The 22,805-nt window shown below is 37.0% G+C and overlaps 2 protein-coding genes across 2 annotated transcripts in view; one reads left to right on the forward strand and one right to left on the reverse strand.

Annotated features, from left to right (window-relative positions):
* Positions 1 to 285: 285 nt before the first annotated feature.
* Positions 286 to 13,913, forward strand: LOC147406679 (auxilin-related protein 1-like). The gene is made up of 9 exons (XM_086434831.1): positions 286 to 1,310; positions 3,705 to 4,107; positions 5,079 to 6,167; positions 6,240 to 6,378; positions 6,484 to 6,581; positions 6,758 to 6,823; positions 7,010 to 7,099; positions 11,248 to 11,424; positions 13,379 to 13,913. Exons 1-9 carry the CDS (start codon positions 598 to 600, stop codon positions 13,415 to 13,417), a joined length of 2,814 nt encoding a protein of 937 aa, XP_086290957.1. The 5' UTR covers positions 286 to 597; the 3' UTR covers positions 13,418 to 13,913.
* A 2,709-nt stretch (positions 13,914 to 16,622) lies between these two features.
* Positions 16,623 to 22,805, reverse strand: part of LOC147406680 (acetolactate synthase small subunit 1, chloroplastic-like) — a 31,610-nt gene continuing 25,427 nt past the window's right edge. The window contains exons 5-12 of the mRNA XM_086434832.1: positions 20,657 to 20,740; positions 20,366 to 20,518; positions 19,483 to 19,569; positions 19,133 to 19,237; positions 18,919 to 19,041; positions 18,234 to 18,386; positions 17,394 to 17,459; positions 16,623 to 16,915 (exon numbers count right to left, since the gene is read on the reverse strand). Coding sequence (XP_086290958.1) covers positions 16,832 to 16,915; positions 17,394 to 17,459; positions 18,234 to 18,386; positions 18,919 to 19,041; positions 19,133 to 19,237; positions 19,483 to 19,569; positions 20,366 to 20,518; positions 20,657 to 20,740 — 855 coding nt within the window. The 3' untranslated portion in view covers positions 16,623 to 16,831. The remainder of the gene's footprint in view (positions 16,916 to 17,393; positions 17,460 to 18,233; positions 18,387 to 18,918; positions 19,042 to 19,132; positions 19,238 to 19,482; positions 19,570 to 20,365; positions 20,519 to 20,656; positions 20,741 to 22,805) is intronic.

A 22,805-nucleotide genomic window follows, 5' to 3' on the forward strand; every position in this document is an offset into this window, starting at 1 on the left:
CACTAGAAAAACATGGTTAGAACGACGGTAAAAAGTGAAGAATGACTATTTACATCTTAGATTTTAGATAGGATTTAAAAGTTAGTGTGACAATACAATACAAGTTCTTTTAGAAGTAGGATCACGAAATTGGGGTTATAATCATAACATAATGGTGTGCTAATATCAAATCCTAACTTTATTTCTAGAGAGGTCTGTATCAAATTTCTGACTGACACAGATATCTGTATCAAATCATTATCCACACCATACGCGCCCTTGCTTGGCTTTTTCTTCCACGAGTCCTAAGCACAAAAGTTAATTGGTACCAGCGAGAACGAGAGAAGAGAGAGAGAGAGAGAGATCCACCATCGTCTTCGTGCCCTCAACGCAGACGAAGAGTCGTCCACCAACAGCCACTCTAAACCGTCCATCAAATCTCTCTTCTCCTCAGATCTTCACATCCCCCATTACATCTCCTTCTTAGCCACTCGATCCGCCACCGTATCATCTGAGATCGTCCGTCCCTCACAGATCGCTTCCGTACTTCGCCCTAGATCATCTCTCTCTAGCTCAATTACGCTTAGATCTAGAGAAGAAGGAAAAAAAAAAACAACCATGGATGACTTTCCTGGTCTGTTGGCCAGGGATTTTGGGTTCAGACCTCAAGGAAAATCGGCTCCCATGACGGCATCGAAGGGTTCCAGCAACATTGGAACCGGTGGAACCCTAAATTTTGGGATCGGATCTGGTGTTGACACCAAATCCTCATTCTCGTCGAATCGAGCGAATTCGGGTTGGAATTCGAATTCAAATACAAATTCAAATCCGATTGGTAGTTCGTTTCTCGACGATCACGAAGGACTCTTTGGGTCCAGTGTTAATCAGAAATCAAAAGATTACGGAGGCTACGATGATGTCTTCGGTGCCCCCCCTAAGTACACGAATCCGTCCGATGGTACCAGTGGTGCTGCCCCTTCAGCTTCTTCCTTCGATTATGATTCGATTTTTCAAGGATCGAAGAATTCGGCTGCAAAGTCTTCATCTTTGCCTGTTTTCGATAAGCCCGTGTATGATGATGATATCTTTGATGGGGTGCCGGGGCTGAAGAGCTCGACTTCTGTTAAATTTGATGATGTGTTCTCTTCGATTTCTTCGCCCTCCAAACAGAATGCACCACCACCCTATGACGATCTACTTGGTGATTTGGGTAGAACTGAGCCCGAATCGAAGAGTTCGAGTAGGAAGACATCAGGTGAAGTGGAGAAGAATGTGTCAGGTTTTGATGATTTGTTATCCGGGTTTGGTTCGGTTAGTTCATCGAACAACAGGTATGTGATGGGTTTCATCCCAATTGTACATTTAGTTATCCAATTTTAGTTTTTTTAGTATTAAATTTAAATGCTTTGGCTTTAGTGAATTTTGCCACTCATTTGTTGATCCATCACACATTGGGTAAGAACGCCACTTGTTTAAATTAGATCGGCATTTTGAGTAAATGTGGAATTCTTGCGACATTGAATGGAGTAACATGATTCATCTGGTTGACCCCCAATTTTTGGGTTAAGGCTTTGATGATGATGATTGGATGGTGTGGCCACATGTCACTCATTGAGTTGTTGTCCAATTAACCACCATATACACATGGCATTCATCAAAGGGTTTCCCATGTGTTTTTTTTTTACTATCGTGGTTAGAATTGGAAATGAGATATTTTGTAGAATTTTAGATCAGTAAGCATTTTATCCAATTAGGCTGGCTGGCCACACAAAAAAATCTACTTTGGATAGATTTTTTTAGACATTGAGGCATGAAGTGAGGTGTTGGATTGGCCAATGCCTTGAAGAATAAGGCTTAAGCCTCACATGCATGGAGTTTTATTTTTTTTTACAATAATATGACACACACACACACACACACACACATAGATAATTAATATTGAAAATAAAAAAATTAGGGTACCCACCACATATTTTCAAATTTCTAGATTCAAATCACATAGTCGAATAGCAAGATTTAATCCACTAAATTAACTATAATATAAACTATTTCTTTTTATATTACAAGAAGAAAAAAGTACTTTATTTGAATAATTAAAAGTTTCTTCAGTAAATAAATATTTGCACTTACTAAAAAAATATATTTATCTCAAAACATAACTAAATACTTTCATTTACCTTCCTGTTCATAATACTAAATACTCAATTCAATGTCTCTTCTTTTGCATGTATTCTATTTTATATTCAAATTTATTTCTAAATACTCCAATTATTTTCTATGCAAACAAATACAAAGAAATTTGATAAGAAGGAAAAGAAGAAGAAGAAAATAGAAAAAATAGGCTAATATATAGTTTTTTTTCTTTAAAAAAAGAAGGGAAATAGAAAATTAACTTATGAGGTGCATGCCTTTGAGCTCCTCCTTTTGATTTAAGCCGTATGCCTGAACTATTTTTTACATTTCTTTCTTGCGCCTTAAGGCATTTTTAATAAGTCTCGTCCCAAGGCGTGTTTTGAGATGTATGATTGACATACTTTAAAAACACTGAATGAGATTATAGAACCTCCAAAGTAGATGCTGTAAAGGAGGAAAAATAAGAACCCGATTTAGAAGCCAAAGATGAATAATCATATCTAATGGAGAACAAACTGTTGCATTCCTTCAACCACAATCATATCCTCATCCAATAAAATAGAAGGTATCTTTGACTAAGGGTGATCAAATTTGCAATAAACTTACTCTCTTAATCATTGAGATTCCACTTGAAATTGAAGTTCCATGATAACTCATCACCTGTCCCTATTATGAAAATACCTAATCGATTGATTTGAACTTTGAAGCAAAACAGGATTCGGGGTTGAATTCTTGATGAGTCCTCTCTAAACCAATGATCCTCCCAGAAACGAACATTATCATCTTTATCTAATTTGAAACATAACCTTTTACCAAATTCTGAATTTGCTTTTCTATGCCTCACTATGCACTAGACTCGTAAACAGAATGCACTTCCCTACAATCCTTATCAAGGTCCCCTTTCCATACTTATCCATAATAACACTTCTCCAAACGTCTGGTTCTTTTTACATCTCTATTTTATCAAGGTTGTTAAAAGTGTTATCCTTATAACCACGTTAGCTTTTAGTTTCTTAAGATAATAGAAATTTTATGTTATTATGTTATCTTTGAATTAGCCTTAGATAATATTTTATATTTTAAATTACAAAAAGATCTTTACCATATATTAAATGATAAAATACGAAAATATAAGATTTATTTAAAAGTTTTAAAAACTAATTTTTTGAAGGAATTTTAGTCATGCTTAAACCCTAAATTTTGCATATATGTGCCTTTGCACATGCCACCTACTAGTATTTTTAATATTAGACACACCTTACAAGTTTAGCTAAATATTTGAGACACCTTCAGTGTTTTAAAATTGATTAAATACCCTTTAGAACACAATTTATACAAAATTATTTCATAAAAATATCATTTTAACCCTAGTTTTTGAAATCCCGCTTAAAGCGGTTAAGGCCTAGGTGCCTGGATGGTCTAGGTGAGCAAAGCATGGTCTAGGCGGGGATTTTACAACAAGTATTTTATTTAATCCTTTTATTTAGTGCCTATAAAAAAATAATTCCATGCCCAGTGAATAATGTTGGCCACCCTCATGGATAAAATATTAATTGATCTTTACGCGTTGTAACATTAAATTTTTTGTACAGGGTGTTTTCAGAGACCAGTCGAACACAGCAATCATCTGTTCCTTCAACCAAATCAACCTCTGGTGTGTTAGAAGACCCCTTTGTAGTTTTAGAGTCAACTTCTACCCCGGCATATGCATCCTCTCGGCTATTCACTGAATCATTGGAACAGATTGACAAGCAAAATAAATCTGGCAGCACAAAAGTTGATGTTTCATCTTTTCGTGGAGCATTTGATGATATGGATCCCCTTGTTGGCTTCACAAAATCAGTGCCATCATTTTCGTCTGAGACGAATAACAGAGGGAGGGATAAAAGCCCTTCAACAACAGGCCCAAAAATGCCGAATGCACATAATTCTTCTAGCAAAGAACCAACTGAGAGACCTTCCATGAAAATGCCTGAGAACACATACCAAAAGAAGGTACCTTTTTACAATTATTTTTTATCTCACCAAATCCTTTTTGATATGCCTAGTGTTTCATCATATTCACATAATATTTAGGTCGAGATGGTTCTTGCCCTTCATATATACTCATATATATGTGGGTAAGGATCCATAGACACATAAAGCTACTCATAAAGCTACAACGTTTTTGTCTTATATGGGCAAAAAGGTTCGGAATAGGTTGATTTTTTGTGAGGATGATCTCTATGGTGAGGGGATCATCCTTGCAAAAGCCCATTCCAAAACTTCTAACCCCATCAAAAGTGGTTTACAAAAAATGGACGGTCCAAAATTCTTCAACTTGTAAACATGGGGCTAGAAGTTTCAGAATGGGCTGATTTTTGGCAAGGATGATCTCCTCACCATAGAGATCATCCTCACAAAAAATCGGCCCATTCCGAATCTTTTTTCCCATATAAGACAAAACATGTTGTAGCTTTATGAGTAGCTTTATGTGTATACGGATCCTGATCCTATATATATATATATAGGGGCGGCTCATGGCACATATGTAAAAACATATGTAAAAACAATGGTTTTTCAAAATATGGGTTAGAGGTTTTGAATTGGGCTGATTTTTGCGAGGGTGGTCACTATGATGAGAAGATCATCCTCACAAAAAATCAGCTCAATCTGAAACTTCTAAATCCATCAAAAGTGATTTAAAAATTATTGGCAAAAATTAGTAAAAAATCGACGGTCCACATTCTAAATCACTTTTAATGGGGTTAGAAGTTTCAGATTGGACTGATTTTTTTTCTGGATGATCTTCCCATCATAGAGATCATCCTCACAAAAAATCAACTCAATTCGAAACTTCTGACCCATATTTTGAAAATTTATTAATGTTACATTGTTTTTTCATATATCCCTTGATCTGTTCCCATATATATATATATATATATATATATATATTATTTATTTTTATTTATTTTATTTTTTTGTAGATGGATATGTCTCCAGAATCAGAAGATAACTTGGAAGCAGTGGATGATGTATGGCTCACTGTATCTGAGGTTCCTCTTTTCACACAACCTACAAGTGCTCCACCACCTTCAAGGCCCCCTCCTCCTAGACCAGTATATGTCTCAAAGACAGTTAAAAGTTCTGGTAGTTCAAAGAAGGTTAATGAGTTCTCTTCTTTCCAGCATCCCAGTCAGAACTTCATGAGTCCTAAATCTGTCCCTGATTCAATAGATGAACTTGAAGATTTTGCCATGGGTAAGCCTCGTAATAATGCTGATGAATATGGAGATGTTCTTTCTAGTGCAGAAGAGTTAGAGTCGAATTCAGCTGCTGCAGCATCTGCAGCTGCCATGAAGGAGGCTATGGATAGAGCTGAGGCAAAGTTCAAGCATGCTAGAGAAGTAAGGGAGAGAGAAAATGCAAAAGCTTCCAGAAGTAGAGGAGTTGGCCAGATGGAGCAAGATGAGAAAGCTATGCAAGATGCTCAAGAGCGAGATCTCAGAGAAAAACAGGAGAGATTAGATCGTGAACGAGAGGAGAAAGAGAGAGAACAGAGAGAGCAAGCACAGGAAATTGAGAGGGAGAGGGAGAGGGAGAAGGCAAGACAAGCTGTGGAGAGGGCTACAAAGGAAGCACGTGAGAGAGCGGCCGCTGAAGCTCGCCTAAAAGCTGAAAGAGCAGCTGTTGAGAAGGCCAATTTTGAAGCACGGGAACGGGCCGAACGGGCTGCTGTTCAGAGAGCACAAGCTGAAGCACGTGAAAGGGCAGCCGCAGAGGCAAAGGAAAGAGCGGAGAGAGCAGTTGCAGAAGCTAGAGAGAGGGCACAAGCAGAAGCTAGAGAGAAGGCAGCTGCTGTCGCGAGGGCTGAAGCCGAAGCACGTCGTAGAGCAGAACGAGCTGCTGTTGACAGAGCTGCCGCAGAAGCTCGAGAAAGGGCTGCTGCAGAGGCTCGTGAAAGGGCTGCTGCTGCTGCAAGAGGGAATCAACAAAAGAATGAAAATGATCTCGAGTCCTTTTTCAATATGGGTTCTCGACCTAGCAGTGCACCCAGAACCAGGACTGCCTCTTCGGTAAGAGCCTAAGGCTGTTATTTTTGCAACAATAGAGGATTATATCATTTACTTCTCAACTGTGTGCTTCAGGATTCTGCATTCGAGGCCCAATTTAATAGCAGGGCTGCACCTGAAGGGACCCAGCGATCGTCTGCTGGAACCTCAGCCAATATGAGGAAGGCATCTTCAACAACAAACATTGTTGACGACCTTACTTCGATTTTTGGAGGTACCTTCATAATTAAAGTGATACTTTCACATGAAACACTCTAAACCTGTCTTGGGGGGTTCTCTATAGTGATGCTGATTGGTTTAACTATTTTTGTTTGAAAAGGTACACCATCAGCTGGAGAATTTCAGGACGTTGAAGGTGAAAGTGAGGAAAGACGAAGAGCCAGATTGGTACGCCACCAACGAACCCAAGAGCGCACGGTATGTGTTCTTTCATTTATGTATTTCATTACTATCTATGTCCTTAGATAGAGCATACCTAGATGTGCATTAATCACTTGCAGTGACAACCATCCATTGGTAAACTTTGATCTATTTTTATTTACTTTTATACATCCTGGTTGTACATTTTTTTACTATTCAATCGGTATGTTCAGGCGAAAGCACTGGCTGATAAGAATGAGCGTGATCTTCAGACTCAGAGGGAGCAAGCAGAGAGACATGTAAGTTTATGAACCTAAAGTGATATCATGGGATAGTGCAGTTATGAGCATTAATAGGAACTGATTCACTCTTAGCATGGTTTCTTTCATTCTCTTCAGCTTTCTGAGATACTGGATTGGGTTTTTTTGGGTTCTCTTGGCTTGATATGATTGTCCCCCTCTAATTTTTCTCTTCATTGATTTCAGAGAATTGCAGAGACATTGGATGCTGAGATTAAGCGATGGGCTGCCGGGAAAGAAGGGAATTTACGTGCTTTGCTGTCAACATTACAATACGTGCGTTGTTTTATCCCATATTCTGTTTCTTGAATAGTGCATGATGGCAATTTTTGATTGTCACAAAATGATCTGATCTGCTTTCTTCTTCTTCTCAAATTTTTTGCTTTATGCATTTTAAATGTTTGTTTTCCTTAGGATATACATTTAGGACATGCTTTTAATCGTGTGGTGAAAGTTTTGATTCTATGTTTATTTCTAACCAGAACCCTTCAGGAAGGGCAGCCAACTTCCTGACTGCTTGTTCTTTACTCCAGAAACAATGCCATGGTCACTGGTAAAAATCAGGGAGTTAGATTTTTTTCCCTCTTGTGTTGAAGTTTAAGACTAAAACTCTCAGAAATCAACTAGAAAATGTGGACCAGGTATCCTTGTGGATGGCTTTGAGTACTTATAGTAAATATTGAACCATAGAGTTTTCATTTGGTAATGGTTGTACTGGAAATGCTCTTACCAGAGGAAGCAGGAAGGAGTTTAAAACTGCATCCAAAAAGCATCTAACTTTTAACCAACCAACTACTCCAAAAGACCAATCTGTTGGAGAGGGGGAGAACTATGAGTATAAAGAGGGTCACATGGCTTAACTTGGGTATGACACACCCGAGAGTGGATAAAAATATGCATTCAACAGACCTCACCCATAAGGGTGGAAAGAATCGTACCTGTGACCTATAAGAATCTATTGCTTTGATAACATGTTAACCAACTAACTACTCCAAAAGACCGATCTGTTGGAGAGGGGGAGAACTATGAATATGAGAGGGTCACAGAACTTAACTAGGGTATGGCACACCCGAGAGTGTAGGAAAATATACACTTAACACTAACATTTGATATATATTTTTTTGATAAGTATAATATTATTGAGAGAAGAGAAACAAAAGATGCAAATGTCGGTCGAGGTGACAAACCGAGGAAAAGAAACCTAGCTACCACGCAAAGAGTTCCATCTAAATACAAAGTCTTCAAAGAAGACACCCTTAAAACCGGGACGTAATTTACACACACACACACACACAAAAAAACAATCCTAGAATGTTTAGCACCAACTCCTGAAAAAATGCTTCCTTTCCTTTGAAAACTGTCCTATTCCTCTCCGGCCAAATCCCTCAAGCAATGGCTGAAGGTAAAAACTTCCACAAGATTTTCTTTCTCCCATAAAATAAAGTAGTGTCCCAACTTTGGATGAGAGACAAAACTGAATTTGGGACCGCCCAGAAGACCTTAAAAAAACCAAAGAAGTAAAGACCAAATGGATAACGAAAACTTGCAATGAATTAAAATGAGATTCATTGATTTACTAACATTTGATATATTTAATAGATATGGAACTATAATTGGAAGAATTATGTATTGTAAAACTGACTTCATTGAAAGATGATCCCAATATTGTTCTAGAGCGTGAAGTACCCCATCTTTACATCCTACATCATTTGATATGAATTGATTCGTAATATTTTTTTTTGTGTAAGCTGGACTTGAACCCATGACCTCAGAGTTGCTTTGCATTGTATTAAACCAATTGAGCTATGGATCTTTGCCCAATTCATAATAATATGTGTGAGATTCTATTTTATTCCACTCCTAAGTCCACCTTTATCACCTTGATTCCAAAGAAGGCATGCTGTGAGGATATTAATGACCTAAGACCAATTCGTTTGGTGGCTGCTACATGTAAGATCGTATCCAAATTGCTAGCATTGAGGCTTAAATCTGTTATCCCATCAATTAGTGGTCCACATCAAGGAGCTTTATCTCACAAGTTTTGGATATGATTTTAATAGCAAATGAATGCATAGATTTGAGGCTGCATTTAGTTATCCCTGGGATTGTGTAAATTCGATTTTGGAAAGCTTATGATCAATTGGGTTTTGGGAGTAGCTGGATCTCATAAGTAATGAAATTTGTTTCGTCTCCATCAATTTCTATCCTTGTTAATGGAATCAAGTTTCTACAAGAACTCTAGAGGACTAAGGCAAGGGGATCCAATGCGGTGGTTGAAGCTTTGGGAAGGCTCATCCCTAGAGCTGTGTTTATTGGGAAATTGCATGGTTTTTGGGTTGATGCAGAAGGTCCTTTGGTGTTGTATTTGCAGTTCGCTGATGACATTAAGTTTCCTAAATGAGTCTCTTGTGCGGATCAGGTTTGAGAGAAATTTTTGTTGTTTTGCTGTCACTGGGTTATTTGTGAATCTTGGAAAGAACAATTTTTTTTTTTTTTTTTCACATATAAAAGAAAAAACCCATCGTTTTGTACAAGACTTCCCCATGGCTCCCTAACTAAGAAGAGCTGTCTGGGATTCAATAATTGAAGTGGGAAGCTGGTTAGGTTTGTGTAATAAAAATAATTAACTTTGACAGAGAATACATAGCCCACAATCTCCATTTACCTTTTGTCTTTCTTCTCCAATTACTTTCCCAAGAAAAGCTTGTCTGGTTTCATCTTGTATAGTGAGGGCCTGTTTGGACAATTCTTGCTTCAAGACCTTGTTTGGCCTATAGCCCAGCTCAGACAGGAATAACTCCCTCATTTCTTCAGTTAGAGTTCAAACGACACCCAAGGGGGGAAATAATGGGGAATGATGATCCTCCTCATCTAGACAACAAAGTCATCTTCAATAGATTAGGTGGGTGTTTTTATCCTCATCTCCACACTAGGGGGTTCTGATCTTCGATTTTTATTCGTTGTTTCCATCATTGTTGTAGAAGGGGGATTCTCTCTTCCTTTTTAGTAAAATGAAATTTCATGAAAAAAAGTGAGGACGAAGGGGTGTTAATCCATCGAGGGAGAGAATCTACACCAACAATCAAGTATCTGATTTCATGCTAATGTGTGTTTGGGAGAACCTATTTGGAAGGAGAAGTGTTGGTGGAGGAGGAATGGTTCTGAATAAGAGAATAGGCTGGTTTTGAAACAAAGTTAGAATATCATGTAAGACTACCAAAAATCATCTTTCGAGGTAGTTGAATCAAGAGGCCCATGAAAATATCTCTGCAGGTGAACCATTAGGGATACCAAGGGTGACCAATGTTAACAAAGCTTCAAAAGGTATTAAACTATCATTAATCAATCAAAGTCTCCTTACATGTTTTAACCAACTATTTATAAGAAGCTAAAACCTTAGACTTAAGAAGCAAATCCTAATACTTATCTAAAATAACATAAATATTTTTCTAATAATACCTTAACTACCCCTAATTTTTATCACTTCTAATGTATCAAAATTTCATTATATTTCTGACATCCAAAACATCATAATTTGCCCCAAAGTCATGAAGTAGTTGTAGATCTTTGAAAGTGCTTTCCAACACATCTAAAGGCTTTCGAGTTGGTTTCTGAGTAAATTTTCATCTGTTAAAAATTATTCATATCTAAGATGGTAGGATTTGGGAACATTGACCTCGTTTCCTAGTATCCGTTCATCAGGGCATGAGAAGACTTGATCTTTGTATGAGATCTAAATTTTCGAATGCACCAGTTGGGGTTTCAGTTATTTGGAAACCAGCTGTGGATTTGTAGCACAACCATGAATTTGGTGTGTGCTTCTTTTCTGGTGAAGTTAAAAGGGAAGGTTGATGGTGGTTTGATGATTCATGTAGTGATTGTGAATTTGCAGTTTCATCAATAATGAAGATAGCCTGTAAGGAAATTTGATTTTGCTAATGAGAGGATGAGAAGATAACTGTTGTAGAAATGTTGTGAAGAGTTCAACATATTTTCTTCTCTTGATTTTTTTTTTCTTTTTTTGGGATATCACAGAACCAGTGTGACAATGCAACCAATTTTTAAGAAGGCAGCAAAGATCCTGTTTTAGGGTCAAAATTTGAAGGAAAAAAAAAGTCTCCCTGAGCAATGGCCTGGCCTAACTGACCCTTCCACTGGCCTGTTTTTTTTAATCTTTTCAAACAGCCCCTAAAGTTTTATTAGAGAATAAGAAACTTTGTGGGATTTCACATGGATTCTTTCTATTCTTTGTTGTTTGGATTGTGGTTTTTATTTAATAAACCAAATTGACGTTGAATTGTTTTAGGCCAAGCAAATATATAATTTCTGGTTTGTTACTTACATTGTGCATAAACATATTATCAATATATATATATATATATATTAACAACAATTGATTTCCTTCTTCCTTGAATTATGCGCAGGTACTTTGGCCTGAGTGCGGTTGGCAACCAGTTTCTTTAACTGATTTGATTACTACTGCCTCAGTGAAGAAAGTGTACAGAAAGGCTACCTTGTGCATCCATCCTGATAAGGTGCAGCAGAAAGGTGCCAATATTCAACAAAAGTATATTGCAGAAAAGGTTTTCGATCTCCTTAAGGTAATTTATTACTTCCGAATCAATTTTAATTTACATTTCATTTATGGCTTGGAGCAGTATTAATTCCAGATTAAAACACACTGTTTTGCTTCAAGTTATTGCCTGTATGTGTCATGGTTATAAATCTCGTCCAAGACCGAGACAATTCGTCCGATTCGTCTCGGTATCATCCACCAACAAGACGGATTGACATGTCATCTCAAACCTACATAAAATTAACTCCATTGTGTCATTGTTGAACAAGACGACTTGAATAAATCGGGCGGCTCGGTCTTGTTCATGGACGAGACGAGACGTCAAAACAAGTTTTAAAGCCATGGTATGTGGCTTACAAAAGTATCAATTCCATTAGTGCAATATGTTGCTAAAAGTACCACATGAGCAGGTGCGCGTGATGAGTAGGGTATTAATTTACTTTCATTATTATTATTTTTTGGTGTGGGTTGGGGGGGGGGGGGGGGGGGGGGAGGGGGGTGTTCATGGAGATGCATTACTTAATGGAATGCAGCATTTATACACAACTACCCTTGTAAAGAACTATTATATCAGAAGGTGCCACTTCAGTGAGATGAAAAAGTCGGGTAATACAGACCTGGGCTCAAAAATCCGCCTTCACACTTAAATCTATCAGGCATGTCGACGCGTCACATTTTTCGCAAGAAATGCTTACTGTGTATTAGATTACTTATGACTCATCATAATTCTGAGGGCTTGTTAGTTTTCTTATTTTCTAGATTCAAGTTAATAATATAGTAGTGCATGATTTCTATCATACAGTGGAAGTATCATGGTTGTTTTACCAGCTAATATTTTCCAAACTAAATTCTCTTACAAATTTCATCTCCACCTTGGTTCTTTCTACATATCTGACACTCCTCAGTATCTGATAAATTTGTACTATAATTGTTTTTCCCATTATAGAAGAAGTAGGGGTTTGGAAAGAAAATAAAAGTACTGCTTTTAGAAGAGTGGTTTTACATTGCAAATTTTACAAACCTCTATTTTTCCTGTTCTGTGTTGAACTAACATATCACAAGAAATATCCATGCCTCGGCCAATCTACGTAAGTTGATAGGTTTGGACGGTGAGCATCTTATTTTGAACCTATATATCCTCTAAAGACAACTTTATACTCCATCCAGTTATTACTATTGTGAGTTAAAAGTGTGCTTGAATAATTACATTATGACCGATGTCATCTCATAGTTTTGTAAAGCATTGTAATGCAACAATCTGTGTCTTTGGTAAGACATCAAATGAGGTTGCACTTTTGTATTCTGCTTTTTTTTTTTTTTTTTTCTTCTGATAAGAAAATTTTTATTAGATAAAATAAAAAACAGAGGGGGTGGTCGAGGTGACCTACCCACAGAAAATCCTTAAAAACACTCTTAAATTCCTTGAAAGTTTTTCCCCATAAAACATGAGCCCCAAAGAATATGCTTCTATCTCCGGAAAGGGGATTCCCAAAACTGCCAATAATTGAACAAGTGCACTAACAATGAAAGAAACCCTTGTAAGCCAAACAAACAAAGAAAATGTGACCAAATAGAACGAGCCAAGGAGTAGTGTAATCACACTTTCATATTCTTGTTTTTTAAATGGTTCTTCTTCATTATGTTATGGTAATTTTTTTTAGTGTCAATATAACATTTTGAGGCTGATGCCTTTTATTTTTGGTAGGTGATGTTGTATCCTCATTTGTGTATAGTTCTTGCAATATTTGGATCTGTCAGTGGTTGTCCCTCTGACTATTTCGTCTTAGCGACACATCCTATTCTGCCATTTATTTCTCTTCAGTCCCCAACTACTTTGCTATTGAATATTTAATATTGAAATTACAACATTTGATTTCATTTCAACAGTGGTGATGATTATGACACTGAAAAATACTATGATTACTGCCTTAGTTTATTGGGCATTCCTTAACACTATATACTTGGAAACATGAAAACAGGAAGCCTGGAACAAGCTCAATTCAGAGGAGCTTTACTAAATTCTTTTGATGATTCTTTATTCCAAGCCAACTTTATTTGACAAGTGCACGGATTTTTGGGAGGGAAAATGCCGTACTTATATCTGCCTTGGTGTTACTCTCTAGTGCCCTATGGTTTGCACTGAATCTTCTTTTTATAAGCTTCCATGCTGTCTGTCCTTAAGGTATAGAGCCCTTGTTTGTTTATGTTACTGTAAATTGCAGTTGTTCTCAGGGGATACATATGTGGGTTTGAAAGGACTCTCTGTACGTGGAAATGGATTGGCTTATTGATGTAGAGTAGCATTGCCCATACTGGTTGTCTTACACATCTGTAGCAAATATCACTAGCCATCCCACTTGAGTCGAGTAATTCTTTCCGCTTTAATTCTTTTGTTTTTTATTTCCCTTTTTTTTAAGCTTGATTGGTTGAATGAATACCAATATTTTTTGGGTGTATTGTGATATCAAAATGGACGAGGCCAATTTATAATTATTATGCTGAGAATTTGTCTGATTTTGGACCCTTGATGTCTTCTTAACATCATATGGTAATTCTTTTGCTTTCCAAATCCAACACTTGAAAACATCAGGTGTTCGATTGTTTCAGTATTTCAAATCATAACTTCGTTCTGAAACTTAGCACAGGTTTATCCTATTTGTATGTGAGTCTAGTTGGAATGTATATTGGTTTCTCGCATTTTGGCTGAAGGGCTGTGAATCTAGCTGGAGTTTATCTTGGGCTGTGGAAGGTGAGTCTTTGCCTATCTTGCTCCAATTTGAGAGGGATGAAGTTCCCCATCAACTTCGACTTCAATTCATGTAGATGCTGATAATCCTGAAACTCGGATAGTGTTTTACTGTTTTATATGCAAGTGTTTATTGCCATACTAAAATTCTCCACTATTGAGTCATATATGAATTTCAAGGAGTCTTGGAAAAAGATGATCTTGGTGCCCGGGGGAGGGGAGGGGAGAGATTTCTGTCTTTTTGGGGAAAAAAATACATATGATTGGATCCCCAGATAATTGATTTGAAGTTTTTAGAAAGAAAAAATTGGGGCTTAGACCCATAGAGCTCAGTTGGTTTGATACATTGCAAAGTCACTTTGAGGTCGTGGGTTCAATTCCAGCTTACCCATAATAATGCCTGAGTATATTGATGATTATTATGGGCAAGTGTGCTATTGTTGTGATTGATATATCAGAAAAATTGGTTGTGAGACGATGGAGGTTGTTTTGATTCCCAAGTTTCATATCTTTTTTTCACGAATTATGGATGGATTAATTCTTATATTCAAAGAAGAGGTGGTGTCGTGGATATCTGTCTTCTATGGATGTATGTAGTGTTGGGTATGTGAGATGATAATTGTTATCGCTTGAAATATATTCCAAAGCCGATTACTTTCACACTATTTCGGTCCAATATTGATCCATGTGTACCAATCAAATTGAAGGAAAAAAAATCATAATTCTACCAATTTCTTTCCTCTTTTCAAAATACCTCTTCAATTTTATATATTTGCCCTTGTTCATGCATCATCCATCATGGAACCAGCCATGCAGCCATAAAAACCAAAACAAAACAAAAACAGACTTGAGCCCCTAACATTGAGGGAGCAAGCCGTGTCAACTTGGTGGGACTCGACAAATGACTTGACTTGAGGAGTGAGTTGACTCTGTAGATTGAATCAACTCGTCTCCTGAGTAGACTCGGTGGATTGAGCCTATTGGGTCAGATCGGTCAACTTAGTTGACTCGTCACTGTTGCTGGTTTCTTTCTCTTTGGAGGCAATAATAGGTATTGAGGTTGGCAAGACTGTTGAGAGATACATCATCACCAAAGACGCATTATAAATTTTGAAGCATACCTACGATTGCAAAACCATGGGGACTGCTATATACCATTATCGTACAAAATCAATCTCTATGCCTCTCTTGATTCCTGATCAAGACTACATTGTCCCCATTATTATGCTAAAACAAGGAAATTAAATGCTAAAAATACTCTCCATTATATGAGATATAAAACAATAAAAATGGAACTAAAAAAAAGTGAAATGAACAAATTCAGTATCAGACATGATCAAAATAAGCGTACTTTCCTGACAACATATTCTTATTATACATGCGAGTTTGATCATATGCGATCGGCTAGATGTGCATTATTATTCACTTGCAGTGACAACCATCCATCGGTAAACTTTTTGATCTATTTTTTTATTTACTGTTTATACATTCTGGTTGTACATATTTTTTTTTGTTACGGTAGATGTTGAGAGTTAAAAGCAATTACGAGCATTAACAGGCACTGGTTCACTCTTATTAGCATTGGTTTCTTTTATTCTCTTCAGCTTTCTGAGATGATTGGGTTCTCTTGGCTCTAATTTTTCTCTGCATTGATTTCATAGACATTGGATGTTGAGATTAAGCGAACCCAAAATGATCGTCTGTCTGTCTGTTGACATTACAATACGTGCACGTTGTTTTATCCTATATTCTTCTGTTTCTTGAATAAGTATCTGATGGCAGCTTTTTATTGTCTGTAACAAAATGATCTGATCTGATCTGCTTTCTTCTTCTCAAATCTTTGTTTTATGCATTTTAAATATGTTTGTTTTCCTTAGGGTATACAGTTAGGACATGCCTTTAATGGTGTGGTGAAAGTTTTGATTCTATTTTTATTTCTAACCAGAACCTTTCAGGAAGGGCAGCCTTAACTTCCAAACTGCTTGTTCTTTACTGTAGAAACAATGCCATTGAGTTATTATTTTTTTCCCTCTAGAAACAACTCTCAGAAATCAACTAGAAAATGTGGGCCATGTATATCCATGTGGATGGCTTTGAAGTCCTTGAGCTTCTTTCATCGAGAAGAGTTTGAAACCCTTGTTTACCATATAATACTCATGAAAAATGCTCAAAATTCAATGGCTAGAAATCATCAATTAGGCTTATTTGGTGTGATGGTCCAAGTAAAAAAAGTTCAAAGAGCGGCTCGAAAGAGTGCCACATGTGATGGGAACAAGTATAATGTCTATAACAACATGGCAGTAAAGATGATAAAATGTCTTCAATAGTTATTATAGTACCATTATAGAGTTATTGTGGACAGTGATTATGTAATTTGTCTACCAACGCTTTCAGTACTTATGATAATACTTGTAATTATTTGAAATTTTCCCTAAATTTAAATAGAAAGACAGTCATAATGAGAGAGGGTGGTATCATTATCCAAAAGCTGAATTAATTAAATTCTTTTTTTAAACTACAAGAGTACTCTAGACTATCTTTTACCTCTTGACATAATTTATAACAATAATAAAAAAACAAGTTATTAGAATAAAATACCCTGACATCTGCGATTTTTCAAAACAAGAGATTGACAATACTAGACAAGTTATTAGAAAGGACATAGGTTTTGATTCTAAACAAGTTATTAGAAAGGAAGAGAATATCCACGGAGGTACTTAGAATCCACTCCAGACTCACGCACCAGTGCCACCCGTCCAGTTCGTGCCACCTTCAATAAGCAAAATAAACATTGTGAAAATTTTCAGAAAGCAAACAAAAGGCTTGATTTGATAGATACGGTGTAGAAGTTGAAAACGCATTTGAAACTTGGTAACCCAGGGCCTTGACTTGGGCAAGAAGTGACTTAATACATCGGGGAGAACTCAGACTATATGCAACCAAAGGCAGGTCAGGTTATGTGAGTACTTAAATTGATCACGATGGAAATCAACTTGAGTATAAAACTCAAGTTTCTTGGTTTTTCATATAGACAATCGGTTTTTGGCAGCAAATTAATTTTTCCTAAGACCATGGTATTACAGTCTTAAGTCATGTTCAAGAAATTTCCAATCCACTTCAATTTAGCTGTAAAATTTAAACCAAAAACGATGCTCGATCTAAATGGCAGGAACTGGGGTCTGAGGCTCACATGATGTCTCAACAAAGATTTCAAAAACCAATACTGAAGCTATGAAGAATTAAGTTACCTCGCAAATACCATAGGGCTCCAATAACCTCTGCAGAGCAACCATCTTGTCCAAATCTCCAGTGAGCTAGAATGTGTGTCACAAATGCCAAATGGTCAGTTTTAACAGTGAAAATGAATATAACAATAACCAGAGTGAAGATCAGAGGTCTCATGACAGCTAGCTAGAAGGACAATCTAATACTAGCAGAGTGGTAAAAAGGTGGATCAATGACACCTACAAAGCTAGACCAAAACTATGAGTTCGACTTATAAATTTGAGAAATCCCACCTAGAAGCCTCCTGCTTTATCCCATCAGTCTACACACTAGCGACCACTTGATCGACGGTTACATACATCCAATCTGAGCTATTCTTTATGTAGGATCACCCTTGTGAAATGCATTGAATGATTTGAACTCAACATGCAGCAGCAATATGCCACTGATATATACCCATTGTGCTAAGTTGGATGTCCTTGAAAGAGAGAAAATGACTTGGAAAATCAATCCATAATTCAAGTTTCTAAGATAGTCCACTAGAGAAATATCTAAAAAGCCCCCATGTTTACTTTCATCTCTTCTTCTTACAATTTCTCTCCACCCTAGGTTAAGCCATCTTTAGTTATTTTCAGATATTACCCATTTCTTTTACTATATTCCACTTAAAATTTTAAAAACCAGAAAGCAAATCATGCTGGTCAGAAAGTAGAAAATAAAAGTCAAAACTTTTTTCAACTAGTGTGAACAGCAGGTAGAGATAAAACAGAATCCAATGCCTCTAAGCATTTTCAAGAGAGAAAAAAATTATGTAAAATATCATATCAGTGTCTTGCTGATAAATATTGGGAGGAAATTTTCACCTCAAGTGTAATTGTATGATCTGATACATCAACAGCTTTGGCCCGGAAAATGCTGGCAATGTCAAGCACGTCCCTTCGAGCAGAAGTGTTTACGGCAATCTTTATCAGCATCAGCTCCCGTTCAGCAAAGGGAAGGTGGGTCAGATCACAAACCTGAGAATGCAATCATTTCTGTTTTTAGCTATTTTGTAAAGAATGAGTCATAAATCTGAATAATTTGATCATAGGCCTCACCAGGGGACCCTAGCAAACATGGTTTAAGATATCGTATCGATTGAATGTTTCGATTAATGAAAAACCAATACGGTATCGGCCGATACATTCCCAAAACATTGAACGTTTCGGGGTCAATGTTTTGTATCAGAATTGTTCCACCCATTTCATGATTTTAATGCGTATCATCTTGTTTAAATGTATTCTTTCCATATTATACAACTAATATGAACAACGTACTTAAAAATCTCTTGATTTATGAAACAGATGGCATGGACATGGTGATGTATAACCCTATAAGGGGGTTTCTGCATCCGACACTCCATATCATGTTGCACACCTACACCCTCACATCTTTGTTACATGTGATGGTGGAATGGAAGTATGATCTCACATTATTTACTTATAATGCTATGGTATGTCAACCAGTGTAATTCGATTGGCCCAAATTAGTGCAATGAGTGCACCTCACCTCGTGAAGGTCAATAAGCTTATGAAGTTGCTGAACCAACTTGCCAATTGATTCGTCAGTACCAGGGACAACAGTTGTAATCCGAGAGAGACCCTCTTTTTCCGCATGCCCGACAGCCAGACTCTGATATTGAAAAATGAAGACAATCAAGCACAAGAAATCCATGAAAATCATGGAAGGAGATGAGGCAAAAGGGGTGGGGGGGCCAACTTACCTGAATGTTATAACCTCTACGAGAAAAAACTCCAGTAACAATGTTGAGAACTCCTGGATAGTCATTTACGAGCATAGACAAGGTGTGAGACCGAAGTCCACTTGACTGAAGAAATATTGATTGGGTGTTAGAATTTATTTACTACCTGAAAACAACTGAAGATCATAACATGATGCCATCATCTCAATCACAAATTGTTTTCACCAAAAAATTCAATTCTAGTTGACTCAAGCAAGATTCAGATTTGGTTAAATGGTAACCCGATTTCTTTGGATCTGGGAAAAACACGTGGCTGAGCACATAAAGAAACTCAATCAGAACAAACATTTAAGTGGCAAATAAATTCTCACATCTTCATCATCAAGAACACCCCAATGAGCATCAAGAATTTGATTCATCGAGAACCCATCATACGGCTCCACAGGATAAACATCACCCTACAGTAACAAATGAAAAATTATCACAAACTCAATCCAAAATGTAAACGATGTCAAAGATTAAAAAAAACAAAAAAATAAAAAAAAACAGAAAGCAATATTTAAAATGGTATCAATGTGGTTCAGTGTACTATGATAGAGGACTAATGCTGAAATGTGTGGAATAGAAAAACTACCACCAAAATTGCATTTAGTCTATGCATCCTGGATGTGGGATATCGATATGAACACAGATGCAGGAACAGAGTTATAATAAAAAAAACCAATACAAAACGTTAATACAAAAGGAAAGAACAAAAATGCATTTTAGAACAATTCAGTGAGTTATCATGTACCACTCTCACTATGATATTGTCAACATTGCCAACTAGGAAAGTGAATGCATCTGCATAGGATGGCACCCACTATCTTTTAGGATTTAGGAATTGATTATAAATATATTGGGCTCACATTTATGGAAATCTTATTATGAAAAGCCATACTTAACAATCCATCCACCACGTGGGTAATGATGCTAATTGTTGAAGGCAAGTCCACAACCGTTTGGATCATATATTTGGTTGACAATTTAGGATTGTGACCAATCCAAAATTTGGGTCATCAAAGACCGGACTGTCTACCGGTTGTAGGTAAAGATGTGATACCCACATGCTAAGGGGATGGCCCGTACATATTAACTTTTTAGTTTTTTCTCTTCTTTTTTAATAGAACATGATTATTTTCATAAAAAAGTACACATGCTTAGGAAGGACAAAAATAAAAAGCTTGTTCATGATAAAACAAATAAGTGTATTACCCCCGAATATCGATCAGAGTCATCATTCAGAGCTTTATTTCTGGGTTGTATAATAGCATCTGCAGGCATTAACGCTTCAAGATCTGGATATGAAGCAGCAGAAAACCTCCAAAAAGGAGCACTCTCACCCATCTTTTCTCGTCTCAAGGCAATCTTTAAGAAACTACATAGTCAGAACACTAAACATGGAATGCATATTTAAATGGGCAATTAAATCTTTGGTACAACTTACCAAACTTAGTAAAAAAGAGGAAAACAAGTTTTGAGATATTTGGGACGTGGGCATCTGACCTTTCCAGTTCTGGCAATCTCTTTAATTCCAAACTTTCTTAAATTTCTTTGCACAGCAACCATCTTCCCAGGATCTCCAGTCACCTGAGTCATTGGCATTAAATTGAATTAACTGCCCTAGGAAATTTTATGCAAAGAATAGAATTATAAATTTATTTACTAAAATGCTAGGTAACAAACAGTCTGTTAAGGAGTAACGTAAGGTTTGGTTGGGCACTCATAGAGGATGATGCCATCCTCATAAATACAAATTAATTACTGAAATGCCAAGTAACAAGAAAAGTTAGATATTTTAATTTTAAGGAGAAATGTAACGATTGGTTGGGTACATAAGATGGTACCATCGTTGATGACCCAAAAATCTCATAGTAAATGAACATTGCATGGTGAAATTTACAAATGCAATCTAACACATACTGGAAAGCTTTCCAGGTAGGCTGCAGAATCCATAGGTCTCAAGGTTCATTCTCCTAACTACCAGGTAAACCTTCTAAATTTGGTCTTTTGACTGACACTATTTATTTGGTTGAAGTCATAATTGCTAATGAGTGCATAGAATCAAGGATAAAATAGGAAATCTTGGAATAGCGGTAAAATTGATCCGGGGAAGGTCTATGACCATGTCCATTGGAATTCCTTGAGGTATATTTTGGATCTGGTGGGCTTTGTCCAGAATGGTTAAGCTATGTTATCAAGTGTGTCTCTTCCCTGTCCTTTTCTATACTCGATAATGGGAGGGCAATTGGTTTCTTCAAGAGCTCTAGAGGGTCGATGCAAGGGGATCCCTTATCCCCTTCTCTGTTTAATATGGTGGTACAAGCTCTAGGGAGGATGACAGAGAGGACTGTGGACAATGAGAAGTTGTTTCGGTGGGTCCTAGAAGTCCTGTTATATCCCACTTGCAATTTACAGATGACACCTTGGTTTTTCACGACACGTCTTTCATCAATTAAGGTTCCTCAACAACATCATGTGCTGCTTTGGGGGGGTGTTGGGGCTGACAATCAATCTCAAAAAAATGTATGGTGTTTGGGGTTGGAGATGCTCCATCCATTGAGATCTTTGCATGCACTGTTAAGTTGGATCATTTCATTCTTCTTATCTCGGTCTTCGTTAGGGCAGCCTATAATAACAAAGCTATTTGGAAGAAGGACCACTTGACTAAGTGGTAAGACCTTGTGGAGGTGGTTCCCAAGGTCTTAGGTTCAAACCTCTTGAACCCCTTCTTATGCTAACCACCAACCCCACCAAGCAAGAAAAAAAAAAGAGAAAAAAACAAGGCTATTTGTGATCAGTTATCAAACGAGTGGGCCGGAAGTTAGGACCCTAGAAAACGAGATATCTTTCTAAGGGGGAAAATGACACTTGATCAAAAGCTCTATTGCTTGCATTCTTATCTTCTTCTTTTTTCATTGTTTTCTAACCAGAAGTATGGAATTGCAGTTGGATACTTAACTTACTACAGCATTATAAAGACAAGTGGAAGTTTAACTCAGTTAATTGGAAAAAGTTTTGCTCATCTCAAAAGAAGGGAAGGGGGCCTTGGGGTTTGAAGGTTATGAATTCAACTCTTCTTGGTAGGTGGTTGTGGCAGTTTGACTCAAATCATAATTGGAGGAGAGTGATGTCTACTAAGAGAGGAGAATGGTGAGGGGCGTGGGAGTGAAGCAAGGAGGCTCTCTCTTCAAGAGATCATCTTCAATGTTATAGGTTTTATGTTCTTTTGGTGCAAAGTCTTCAGGAAATTCTAGGTACCTGCTTTATAGCTCTATAGGATAAATAGATGTAATACAATTGCACTCAATTTAGCCAACCCCATATTTTTGGAATAAGGTTTTGATGATGATACATTTTGCATAATACAATTCATATATTCTGAAGAAGAGAAGCATCTAAGGCAATTTTTCAAATAGTTTCATTCAACAATTTATTTTAATTTCAGAAGGAAACTATGTGATCATATATGTCAATGCTCAACTAACACACTGTAGCCATCTCCGGGTGATTCATGATGATATCTGCACTCATTCATCACTTGTTTATGTGCAAAATTGATGTTGCCAGTTAGAAAACTCTTAATCAAAGCTTATCCAACTCTAAATCCGAATGAAACTTTTTGTAGTAGGGTGGGAAGATTTGTAGGTAATTG

The sequence above is a fragment of the Akebia trifoliata genome, chromosome 3 (assembly GCF_017979445.1).
Source record: "Akebia trifoliata isolate Shusen 1 chromosome 3, ASM1797944v1, whole genome shotgun sequence".
Classification (NCBI taxonomy): domain Eukaryota; kingdom Viridiplantae; phylum Streptophyta; class Magnoliopsida; order Ranunculales; family Lardizabalaceae; genus Akebia; species Akebia trifoliata.